The sequence below is a fragment of the Macrobrachium rosenbergii genome, chromosome 1, assembly GCF_040412425.1.
Source record: "Macrobrachium rosenbergii isolate ZJJX-2024 chromosome 1, ASM4041242v1, whole genome shotgun sequence".
NCBI lineage: Eukaryota > Metazoa > Arthropoda > Malacostraca > Decapoda > Palaemonidae > Macrobrachium > Macrobrachium rosenbergii.
The window spans coordinates 69,759,140-69,771,639 of record NC_089741.1 but is presented as its reverse complement, the minus strand read 5'-3'; the positions used below and the strand labels follow the sequence as shown (position 1 = coordinate 69,771,639).

Below are 12,500 nucleotides of genomic sequence, written 5' to 3'. Positions count from 1 at the left end.
AGAGAGAGAGAGAGAGAGAGAGAGAGAGAGATTTTTCTTTTTTTGTTTCACTTTCCTTTTATCTTAACACGGGATTGACACAAATTTATCTACGAGTTTGGGAAAACAACCCACAAATCATAAAAGCTAAATACAAAGAATTTTCTTTAGTGTAACTCACTTTTGAACTTTAAGAGCCAAACTCATTACTCATTTATTATATACATAGTGCGTGAAATTTATAAGCGCTCATGTTCAGCGAATAATCTCATATAAGCCTACCTGCTTTCCCTTTTTTGTACTTCATCCCAGATCAATTCTCGTATGCCATAGAGTGCACAGGCATTTACTTAAATACACATGTTATTCAACTGTCGTAAACGAGTTGGGTATATCTCATTCCAGGCATGCTTATGCTACAAGCGCTAAATTGCATATTGAGTGCACTCCCCATATCCTCCCTCCCCTCATGTCAGGGAGAAGGCTTCCTTTCCTATGTCAGGCAGCGACCTCTAGTTCTCAGAACTAGCCACCCACTCGTGTCACTCCACAGTTCTATTCCTCAAAGTGCCTCTAACCTGCAGCACTGCCTAGCAACCCAATCACTGAAGCACATATCTTTCTTCTTCCCCTTTCCTTTCTCCCTTACATTCTGCCGGAGTCTCCCATTTACCTCTTACTCCTTACTTATCTTCTGCCCCAGGCAGAGTAGGCTACCATTCCCTTTCAGTGTCATTTCATGCACTGACATTTTGCATTGCTCCACAGAGCGCACCGGCACCACAGTGCCACCCAACAAAATAATCATTCATCAGCCATTGCACCTCTACTTAAGAAACAGAGTGCCATAAAACCAGTGCTTCAGCCCATAAGGACCTTAGCTCCTTCAGGAACACCCCATTAACAGTGCATCTGCCCATAAGGACAGAGCCTTCAGGAGCACCCCCATGTTTTAAGTGTTTCCATCCATAAGGAATAATATACCTTCAGGATAACTTCATGACCTACTGTAGTGTATCCGCCCATAAGGACTCAGACTTCCTTCAGGAACGCTCTCCTAGTGTGACCTTTACACGGCACACTCACCCACAGTGCCACCCCATTAAAAGGTGCCACTCACTGAAGTGTCAATAATCTAAAGGGCACTTCCTCATCATCACAAAACCTTTCCTCCAGGAATGCCCAGTTAATCCACTTAGCTGCCCTTCCCCATCAGCAACATGTCAACCGAAGAGCACCAATATTTCCAGGATATAGGAAAGGAGGATGGCCTCATAGGCCAGGCCCTTCACAGGTTTGTAAGGGAGCAGACTGCTGAAAAGAGAAACTATGAAGAGGAGCAGAGACAGCGAGAAGCCAAGCAGAGGAGAAAGGAAGAAGAAAGAGAAGAATGAAGACGACAGCAAGAAGCTGAGCAGAGGAGAGAAGAAGAAGAAAGAGAAGAGTGGAGGAGACAGCGTGAAAGCGAAGAAGAAGAAAGGAGAAGACAGCACGAACTAGCCCTCAAGGAAAGGAAGCCTGAGCTGGAGAGAGCCAGGAAGGAAAGAGCAGTAGCTTTAGCCGCCCAACAAGCGTCTAGCCCCACCCCATCTGCACTAAATACCTCCCTATCGACAGTCAATAACATTGCTGGCAAATGGACTCGAAGATGAGTCAGAACAATGGCTCGAAGACATCGAATTCGTCTTCGAGACCTATGATGTCAGCCCTGCTGAGAGGGCCTTATTGCTCACCAAGTACCTGGATGGGAAGTCTAACACCGCCCACCGAGCGCTGGAAAGAGATCAACGAGGAGACATGGCTGCTGTCTGTGAGGTCATCGCCAAGGCGTATGAAATTACCCCTGAGAGGTGGAGACAAGGATTCCGAAGTATGGTCAAGAACGTCGGCTGGTCCTGGACAGGCCTATAAGGCCCTCTCAGCAGGGCTGACATCATAGGTCTTGAAGACGAATTCGATGTCTTTCGAGCCGGACTGGTTGCCAGCAATGTTATTGACTGTCGATGGGAGAATGGGCAGATGTCACAAGACTCAGCTTGTTGGGACTACTGCTGGTTCCAGCTCAGGCCTCCTTTCCTGATCTATCTTCTCCTTTCTTCTTCTTGCACGCTGTCTCTCCACTTCTTCTTCTCCTCTGATTTGTTCAGTTCTATTCTTTCTCTTTCTTCGGACCATGCTGGAGGACCTCTTCCAGTGTGGGCCTGCCATGCCTGGGCCTCTGGCTCTGTATCTTAGTGACAAACAGCCAGCCACTCTCAAGGTAGCCTGCCACTTAGCTGATGCCTGGGAGACGTACAACCCATCCCACAGCACCTTGCAACGCCAAATAGTGCCACCCAGATACCTCTTAGGCTCAAATCGCCCACAGAACGGACCGCCTAGCAAACCTCCGTGCACCATCTGTAAGAAGTTCGGCTATGCTGAAGCAGAGTGCCGCTACAGGGAACATAACCATCAGGTCAACAACCCTCTGCAGCCTACCAATAACCGTCCGTCTTCCTCTCCTTCTAATTATGCACCACCTTCCCAGCACACCATCACTGTCGGGAGATCATCCTATCCCAGGGGACCCTGCCAAGACTGTGGAGCTTCAGGACACTCTTCTTATGGGTATCCTGCATGCCCCAAACATGTGGTTGCTCCCAGGCACGTCAACCTGATAAGTGCCACAGCCTCCTTGGCTGAGCTGCCAGAGAGAACTCACCCTGAGAGGGTCTGGACACAGTCCGTCTCAGTGGTGTCTCTGGATGGTTCTAGCCCACCAGTGCACCTGCCAACTACTGCCAACACTGGCTCAGATATTAGCCTGATAGATCGGGCCCAAGTGCCAGCCAGTGCCACGGTAAATGAGCAAACCAAGTGGACAGTGACCTGGGTGGATGAACAATCCTTGACCATCCCCACAGTCAAACTCAGGGTGATCACCCCTTGGAGCAACAAAATTCACCGCCTTGGCGTCGTCAAGCGTATTCGGCATGGAGTGGAGTTCCTGCTTGGACAAGACATCCTCTGGGGATGTCCCACCCCCACACCACTCTGTTGCCTGACTGCTTCCGTCAGTGAGTCCTCAGTAACCTCTTCTGATCGGGACACATCCTCAGTGACAGCTGTGCCACCGTCAGCCAAACCTTCCATTCGCCCAAGAGCGACATTAAGCAACCCACATCGAACTCATTCCAGGCCTAGTCCGTAGATCTTGCGACCGGACAGCCACCAAAAAACTCCTCCCTCATCATGCAGGGATCTCACAAACTACCGCTGCAGGGCTTGCAACATAAGAGGGCATTCCGAAAGATGGTCCAAGTGCCCCAGCAAGCTAGTTGCAGCAGCCATTTCCACTGAGCCAAGAAGCCCTGCCCTCTCATCGAGACAGGAATCGCTGTCCCAAATAACACCAGGGACACAGGGGGTCTTGCTCCCCCGGGTCCCCCTTCAGCTTTGCCTAACACCAATTCGCTGCCAGTGCCACTTAAGAGCCCTGGTCAGTGCCAAGCTCCGCCTATCTCGGCTGGAAGCTCCATGCCAACCTTACTCCCTTTGCCTGGCCCTGAGTTGGTGCCAGTGCCGGATCCAGAACCTGACTCGGATCCTCCTATGGAAGATCCGCCAAACCTCACAACTCTTCCGCCTGCTGGGGATGACCCTCTGGCAGGCCTGGATACTACCTTTTTTCTGGTCGACCACGAACTGTCTGGCCAGGATGTAGGCGCTGGTTCTGTTCCCACGACGGTTGTCGCAGCAGCCAAAGTAGGAGACCAGCTCGTAGCAACTGAGGCTGCCCCTGATCCTGCTGCTGACGGTGCTCCTTTCTGTTCTTCAGAGTTGGTACCCTCATCGCCTCCTAGGAATGGCCTAGCCAGACCTTGGAGGTCCCCGAAGAAGAAGAAGAAGAAGAAGGGGCAGAAGAAAGCCACTTAGCAAATCAGAGCCATAAGCTCTTCTTGGCACTCATGCCCATTGACACAGTGCCGCTTCCAACTCAGAGTGATCCTGGCACCTGCCTAGAGGAGATAGCCTGTGTGACCTATGATCCAGTAGTATTAACAACTAACCCCTTAGGCACTTGTACCACTAACCCTTTTTCTCTAACTAACCTCCTTCCAACCCACTCCAGACTCAAACAGATACATTACTTAATTGTGTACTGTGATTTACCTTTCAGGTTATTCATGTTTGAATTTGTTGTGTGTTAATCATAAAGCGTTGTGCCAATCATAATTCATTGCATGCAATTCATCAGTGCCAGCTCATTCAGTGCCAGAGTCGTAGGATAATAGGTTAGGTTAAATATTACTATGTGTATTTGCCTAGGAGCAGATTTCTCCTGTCGTCAGAGACAGTTAGTAGAAGGGTCTATACTCTTACCTAGGTTAGGTCTGTTATAGATGTGAAGTTAGCCAACATAGAACCCCTCTTAGCAATTAGATGGGCCCCTTTAGCTATTGCAGTGCCAAAGCACAGTTTATGTGGGTTAGCTAGCTGCCCAGTTAGGAGGAATTAGCCAGGACCTTCATGTCCGAAAGGGTGTGAAGACCTTTCCAAAGGGGGTACCTGTTAAGGATTTATTCTTCCCTCGTCCGACAGCTAGTAATTAATTTATTCAGGGAAGAACTTCACCCTTCATTTGACCGTAGGGCCGAGAAAACATGGCGGGCAAGGTACACCCAAGCATATTTTGAACTAGGAAAGGCGAAAGGCGGTTACCACCTGTTGGAACTCATGTAGGGACAGCCCCCTCGTCAGCTGACCTGGGGTAGACAATAGGAAAACCCCTCACCCCAATCATGCAATATAGGAGCAGCCGATCCTCTAGGGGAATGGAGGGCACATCCAGGCTGTGAGATAGATAGGACCTTAATCTCTAAGTACTTAATCCTAAGAGCTATTTTTTCTCCACTCCTTTGCTGGCTGTACGACTCTTTGCAGATCGACGTAGGCTGAGACAGTGAAGCAAACAATGGTGAAAGGCACGCTCTGTTTTCCCGGAAAGCACCCCACTCCACACACACCTATCGTCCGAGACACACGTTCGGGCGCTTCTTTCTTTACGCTGGTAAAAACTAACTTTGGTAACTGGCCGAGTCATACATGTCAGCGCAGCATCTACAGACCCAGGTACATCATCCGCAATTAGTCAGTAAGCCACCCTTTCCCTCCCCCTGAAATTCCTTGATTTTTCCATTCCTCCAAACTTCAATTTCCTTCTTCCTAAAAAGCAGTCCATTTGTAAAGTCAACCTACTTCAAGCAGCCTGTGAATTGCCCCATGACTTGCTTTGAAATCAACCTAATATTATTCAGTAATAAGTATTCAAATATTCCCTCCATAGTGAGAATTAAGGGCAAATTAATTTAAGTAACTCAAGTGAGCAATTCCAATCTTCAATTTCCTTCTTCCTAAAAAGCAGTCTATTTGTTAAGTCAACCTACTTCAAGCAGCACGTGAATCACCCCATGACTTGCTTTGAAATCAACCTAATATTCCCTCCATAGTGTGAATTAAGGGCAAATTAATTTAAGTAACTCAAGTGAGCAACTCCTCCCTAGTGCAGAGACTCATTGTGTTTATTTATTAGCAAGGGAGGTTTCTTTCACTGCCCCCCCCACCCGTGTTTGTACTAACTCCTGACCTCTCTTCCAGGAGCCATCCTGTCCTGTCCAGTCCGCAAATCTATGCCTGACCCGTTCATGCCTGCCATCCAAATTTCACAGCCATTCCTGGTCGCAGCCTGATCGCAAGAATCCGTTGCTCACACAGAAATCATCTTGATTAACTAATTGCCATTATCCTGGAATTCACGCTTTCCAGTGTATTATTGTCTGTGGATGGATGTATTTTAGCATATCAAAATCATTTGTTATAACAGGGACTGTTGTATCTGTTTCCCCTCATATTTACATTGCGTATTTGTAAATTACTGTGTTATTGATCTACCATATGTGATTTATGTGTCTGTAAATTGTTACATTTTTGGTCTCACATATTTGCCCCATTCCCTATAAATAAACCCTTCTTGTTTGTAAAAGAATTCTAATTCCAATGGAGACCTTCATTATTTACGTAAATCAAGGAAGATTCTAAGGTGAGTTTCCAGTAGTTTTCATTTTTGTTCATAATCTTGGATAAGTTTTTCCAATTCCCATCCACACAGAGGACCCAGTTTATGACGATATATATATATATATATATATATATATATATATATATATATATATATATATATATATATATATATATATATATATAATATATATATATATATATATATATATATATATATATATATATATATATATATATATATATATATATATATATATATATATATATATATATATATATATATATATATATATATATATATATATATATATATATATATATATATACATTTCATATTTCTCTTTTCAAACATCTGACGCTGCATGAAACCTTTTGTTTACAGACACAAGGTTTCATGCAGCGTCAGATGTTTGAGAAGAGAAATATGAAATGGATATACAGATTACGATTAACGGATTAAGGGAGGGGCCAATATTCCTTTTGTCCTTCCTTGTCAGCCAGTGCCAAAATGCATTGTGGTATTTTCCAGCTTTAAATTAAGCATTTGGTGACTGGGATGCTTGGGAAAGTATGGCAAATCCCTCCTAAGTTGACATCTTGCACCTTCAGTCGGGTGTGAATGTCTACTAAACCAAGGATTCCGCTTACAAATACTTTATATTACTCTACTTTTCTCGTAAACGGCACTCATGCATATTTATTAACCAAAATCTATCTGCGTCATAAAGGTTTTAACTTTAGATTACTAGTACTTAAAAGCAGGACCATTTACAGCTATAAGAAAGTTACTGTAAATATTAAAATACACTAACTTTAATTAACCTCCTTAAGATAAGTATCAAAGGAAAAATTAGTAAATTATCATAAGTATTAAAATGCGATAAATCATAATCTACTGTTATTTTGAAACAGGAACAGTTACAATTATAAAGAAGTTACTGTAAATATTACACTCAATAACTGTAAGTGATTTCCTTTAGGTAAGCCCTAAAATAATCATGCATTTAAACTTTAGTCGTTGTTAAAGTCCAAGACATGCAGTTAGTTTGCCTTGATGAGGAATTATAAGCATTTGTGAAGCGTAAAATATGATTAATTGAACAAAATAATGAAAGAAAAAATGTTGAGGGAAAAGAATAAATTACAGAGTTATAAGGAAAAGAGGAACCTGACACCCTCTTCTGGATAGAGGTGCCAAGGTCCTCCTAGGATAGGGGGTGGCATTGTGCCGGGTTGGCACTGGGGCCAGCTGAGCTTAACAGCTTATTTAAGCTACTTAATGTTGCCTACGCCCGTGATTTCTGCCTCAGATCTCTTTTGGGTGATGGTTCTCCTTGGTAGGGGAATTGGTTGAACCGAGCCTGAGAACATTGGAGTGCCAACTGTGTCGGCTTCTTTGGCGGCTGAAGCAGGAGCAATTCTGTGAGTTCATCGGCCATTTGAAACATGGCAGAATCCTTACTCATGGTCGTGTCTGCGGGGGACCGGGAAAGAGAGGAAGAGGCCGCGATGGGTGTGATAGGCTCGCAGGTTACCATGACCAGCTCAGGCATGGGTTTGCGAGGCCGCACCTTTGCTTGAGCTTCAGCTATGGTCGGAAGAATCCGTTTCTCTTACCAGTGCTGGTAGCGGAACCAGGCCGGGAAAAGAGTGAGGATCCTGATTAGGAGATAGGGTGCTCTGGCACTGGCACTAAGGTAGTCACAGGCACTATTATATGATTTGGAATTTGCTCGTCGTTCGTGATGGACGGAGCTTGGCACTGCTCAGTGCACACAAGTGGCACTGGAAGAGATTGTGAATCAAGTTTGGGATCTCCTGGAGGGAGATCTATTTGGGGCCTTGGCACTAGCACTGGGGCAGGGCTGGACACCAGAAAGGGATCTGGAATCGATCTTGATGGAGGGGGCTATTGCATATCGTACTCAGGTGGCACTGGTAGTGGAATTAATGCCAGCGTTTGAGGCTTACTCATGGCCAATGAATGATTTTGGGGATTTGGACCCCTGGATTTCTGTAACTTAGATGGAGACTGGAGGTCCCGTCCCAGGAGGATATCGTAACCTCCAGGAATATAACTTGCTGCTGCAAGGTTGCAGATTTTGGATCCATAAGGTCTTATGACTCTCAGCTGAGCAGTAGGGAGTATCATTTTACATTGTTCGAGCTCCTTAATTGTGATGAGTTTATGTCGGTTAATGGTAGCTCCATAGGGAACTTTGTCTTTTCTTATGAGGGAAATTTGTGCACCAGAATCATCAAATGCCTTGACCTGGCATGCAGGGTACCTACCTCGAGGAAGTGCCGCATATACGGGACCCTCGGCTGGAAAAAAGTTAAGTATACCTTAGTTTAACCAAACCACTGAGCTGATTAACAGCTCTCCTAGGGCTGGCCCGAAGGATTAGACTTATTTTACATGGCTAAGAACCAGTTGGTTACCTAGCAACGGGACCTACAGCTTATTGTGGAATCCGAACCACATTATACCGAGAAATGATTTTCTAACACCAGAAATAAATTCCTCTAATTCTTCCCTAGCCAGCCGGAGAATGAAACGCGGGCCTAGGAGAGTGCTAGGCGAGTATGATATTGACCCATCCGATGAACTCCCACGGCTGGAGGTGTGACAGAAAATATAAATGTGACAGAAAATATAAATGGTGGGTGGCCATAAACTTTGTTAGCCGTGCAATAGTTCTGGCTGTAATTTCTTCGTGGCACTGCCCCTGAGGAGGGCGCAGGGTTGTTAGTTGGCAGATATCTGGGAGATGGTTTGAAAGATGCTGTGGGTGGCACCTGGCCTTGTTTTGGCACTGCTCGGTGGAATGCCCGGCTTACTTGCAGAACCCACATACAACGGGTTTCTGCAAGTGCCCATTCTTGGGAGGAAGGGTGCCGGAGGCGAAAGAAGGAGGGCATATTTTACATCTCAATGATCTTGCATGGGGATGATGAGTGTCCCACGTGTCAGCGAGGCGACAGCACTCCACTAGAGTCGTGGGCGCCTTTTCGCATACATGGGTTGCTAGGGCGGAAGGGGTGTAATATAAAAAGTTTTCAATCTTGAACAACTCAAGGATGTCCTCGGCAGTGGAGACTTCGGTGGAATCTAGCCATTTAGAGACGGCCCTATCTAATTGATACTCCCAGTCAGAACAGGTCTGCCCTACTTCTTTTATCTGGCTTCTCTGGCGTCCTCTCCAGCATTTCGGGGGTGATATTGTATGCCTTTGTGATTGCCTGGCACACTTCCCCCCATTTCCCTTGGTCTGCCTCAGGGTGGGTGCTGAAAGCTATTAGACCTTTCCTCAGAGGAATTTTCCCAAAAGTAGGGAGACTTCGGCAGAAGTGAGTGGGTAGGTGCTAAGGACCCTTTCTGCCCGATCGGGCCACACCTCGGGCTCGGCCTTGGTCCACTTGGGCATAAAGGTATGAGCCTGAGTGAGGGAGGATGCGCCAGGGGCCGGATAGGAGCTTGTAGTGCCAATCTGGGCCATCTGGAGCTCATGGGCCCACTGCTTTTCCTCCCTGTTGAGGCTATCCTTTCTTTCTTGTTGTTTCTTCTGTCTGGCGTGCTCTTCTCTTGCAAGTCTATCCAACCTATCTTGCTCTCTCTTTGCAAGTTTATCTAGCCTATCTTGCTCTTCCTTCTTTGCCTTTCTTTTGGCCTCTCTCTCCGCCTTGGCATCATCTATTCTGTCTTGGACCCACTCCCTCAGGGCTTGTCCTGACAGTCCCACGTCCTTTCCAGTGGACATATAGAACTTGAAGTCCTCATTTTGCTGGGTTCTGGATGTCGTAGACATCTCGAGATAATGCTTATATGGGTGTAACCCTTTATAAAATCAATGTCTGAAAAGACTCAAATTTCAGAGTGTCTCAAAAGACCGAAGTTTGTTAGTGATGAACTGGTTTCAGTATGTCTAAAAGACTCAGTTGCTCATGATGAACGAATTTTAATATCTATGAAAAACATGTGGTTTGTTCATGATGAAAGAATTTTTGTCTGAATAAGACTTTGTTTGTGATGAAAAAATTTTAATATGTCTGAATAAGACATAGTTGTTCGCGATGAACAAATTTTTAATGTCTGAATAAGACATAGTTGTTCGCGATGAACAAGTTTTTAATGTCTGAATAAGACTTAATTTGTTCGTGATGAACAAATTTTAATGTCTGAATAAGAGGTAGTTGCTTTTGATGAACAAATTTTAATGTCTGAAAAGACGTAGTGGTTCAAAATTAATGAATTTTATATATGTCTCGAAAGACAAATTGTATTCTATTTCACGCACAGACTCGGCCGGCTATTGCATGAATGTTGGGGTTTTTTGACTTGCCTCGTAGGACGTGATGTGTTCACAGGAAACTGGTTTTTGACGTCAGTCTCGTAAAACGTGGTTGCAGATTCACGCACAGACTTGGCCAGCTATCGCGTGAATCAAAGCTTGGCTCGGGGAGCATTTGCCCATTCCTGAGAATTTTCTTGTATTGCTTTTGCCTTGTAGGGCGTGGATCTGTTTGCAGGGAACTGGTTTGGTTTTGCCTGGAGGACGTAGGGAGTTTGGTTTTATTTCGCGCAAGGACAAGGCCAGCTAGGGTGCGAATTTGGGTTTGGTTCGGGGAGCATTTGCCCATTCACATGAATTTGGTTTTTCTTGTGATAAGAAAAATATTTTCCTTTTAGGGGAGTCCTGATACGGGTTAGATTTGGGAACTCAGTGAGTGTCGTGACACTCTTAGAATAATAATCACAGCCATAAAAAAAAGAAAGGGCGTAGCATAAACCGGCCCCCCCCCCAAAAAAAAAAATAATGCTTTGAGAGACACTGGGATACTAGCACTGAGGAGGTAAGGTTTACGTAGTGATACAGATTGGTGGGTTAGACACTACTCGTTTTAGAAGCATACTTCTTTTTTGTCTTTTTAGAAGTGGTAAGTTCATTGTCGAGAGAAGGATAAGTTAAAATTATTATATTATTTTCAAGTTACACTGATAAATGTGCGTATTTTGCCAACCCTAATAAGAACCTTTTCCCCCAATCTAATATAGGTTCAAAGCTTGCCTCTACCACGCATGGGCATTGTTTGCCTAAGTCACGTGTGTACGAATTTGCTTTTCACTATTTTTAGCCTTCCTCACACGTGCCCTGAAAAGGGTAGTAACCACTTGGGTTTGTATCTGGTTCAGTAACTGACAGCTCAAGGTCATCTCGTACACACCTGGCAACAAAGGACAATGACCAGCGTGGGAATTATCCTGAGACTGACCCCACTTATACAAAAATATTATCCTGCTTATGGTTTATTTAGAGGAACCCAAATATAAAAAGTTTCTCTTAGGCTTACCCAAAATTACCCTGGGAATGACGTGAAGACCACGTGGTCACAGAAGAGTTTCAGGAAAATGAAATATAACCACAAATAAACAAAAGAAAAAATAAAAGGCTCCTTACGCTTATAAATGAAATAGTAGGCGGTTATTTGAATGGAAACGGTTTGAAATGAAATACAATTTACCACGTACAGTGCTGCATGGAGGAATGTGTACGAATGAAAATATGAAGAACGTTTGTTTGCTCACATGGCCTGAACAAATTTTGTCTTTTCTGAGATTTTACTCTATAATGAGGAATGATGTGTTTGACTAATGGATTCCTAACAGCTACAAAGAGAGAGAGAGAGAGAGAGAGAGAGAGAGAGAGAGAGAGAGAGAGATTAAACTCTCTGAATTCCAGCAGTATGAGATTTGCTGGCTGGCCCACATGGGACCTAACCATGTGTCTAGCTAAAATTCCAAGACAACAAATTGTCTGGATAACACAAGGATGAAATACGTGCACTATTTACTTTTTTCAACTCTTCATAATTCCCTAGCTTGCCTATGCGAAAAAAGAACATGCAAGCCCTCATGCAGGGGCTATCAAAACTTGTGTCACAGATACTAACTCCCTCTTTTCAATGACTGGATTGCATGCACGTGCCTAACGTTTCACTATTGCTATATTCAGTCACAATTTCACTTCATATTCTAGCATAAAATAAAAATACAGTGTGGAGCTCCTTCACTGTGCACTTGTGGAATTTTGCGCTAAAGGTTCATTTCTTCGTCTTGCACCCAGCCGAGTTTCACTAGTGGCTGATATGGCAAGTTGCAAAGGAGGGAAGGTTCCTTTCTGCACCATTGCTTGGAAGATCTAAGGCTTGTTTGCCATTTTTACGATTTAACCTGCAGAAATGCTGATCATGAGCCATTTATAGACTCTAAATGAACGAATTCATTACTTACCTCGATTTTTATATAAAATTTGACTGCTGTTGATTCAGGAAATCGTTAAAAACTAGGAAAAAAGAGGGAATTTAACTGAGCTGTGATTTCTACCCACAAGGCATTTGTAAGTAAACACGTTAGGGTAAGTTTAAGATTACATGTATTTACAGTAAATCAACTACCA

The 12,500-nt window shown here is 44.4% G+C and overlaps 1 protein-coding gene across 1 annotated transcript; it reads left to right on the top strand.

The window, feature by feature from the left end:
• The first annotated feature begins 2,152 nt into the window (after positions 1-2,152).
• Positions 2,153-6,502, top strand: LOC136840733 (uncharacterized). The gene is made up of 5 exons (XM_067107554.1): positions 2,153-2,692; positions 2,840-3,168; positions 3,378-3,804; positions 3,963-4,013; positions 6,425-6,502. The coding sequence occupies exons 1-5, from the start codon at positions 2,153-2,155 to the stop codon at positions 6,500-6,502; spliced, it is 1,425 nt and encodes a 474-aa protein (XP_066963655.1).
• Positions 6,503-12,500: the final 5,998 nt, after the last annotated feature.

Bases quoted from the DNA above. Each gene is read 5' to 3' on its own strand.
- LOC136840733 (XM_067107554.1), top strand. From the start codon at position 2,153: ATGCTGGAGGACCTCTTCCAGTGTGGGCCTGCCATGCCTGGGCCTCTG. The intron at 3,169-3,377 runs GTAGATCTTGCG...AAATAACACCAG, and splicing joins ACTCATTCCAGGCCTAGTCC to GGACACAGGGGGTCTTGCTC. The intron at 3,805-3,962 runs GTACCCTCATCG...CTTCCAACTCAG, and splicing joins CTTTCTGTTCTTCAGAGTTG to AGTGATCCTGGCACCTGCCT.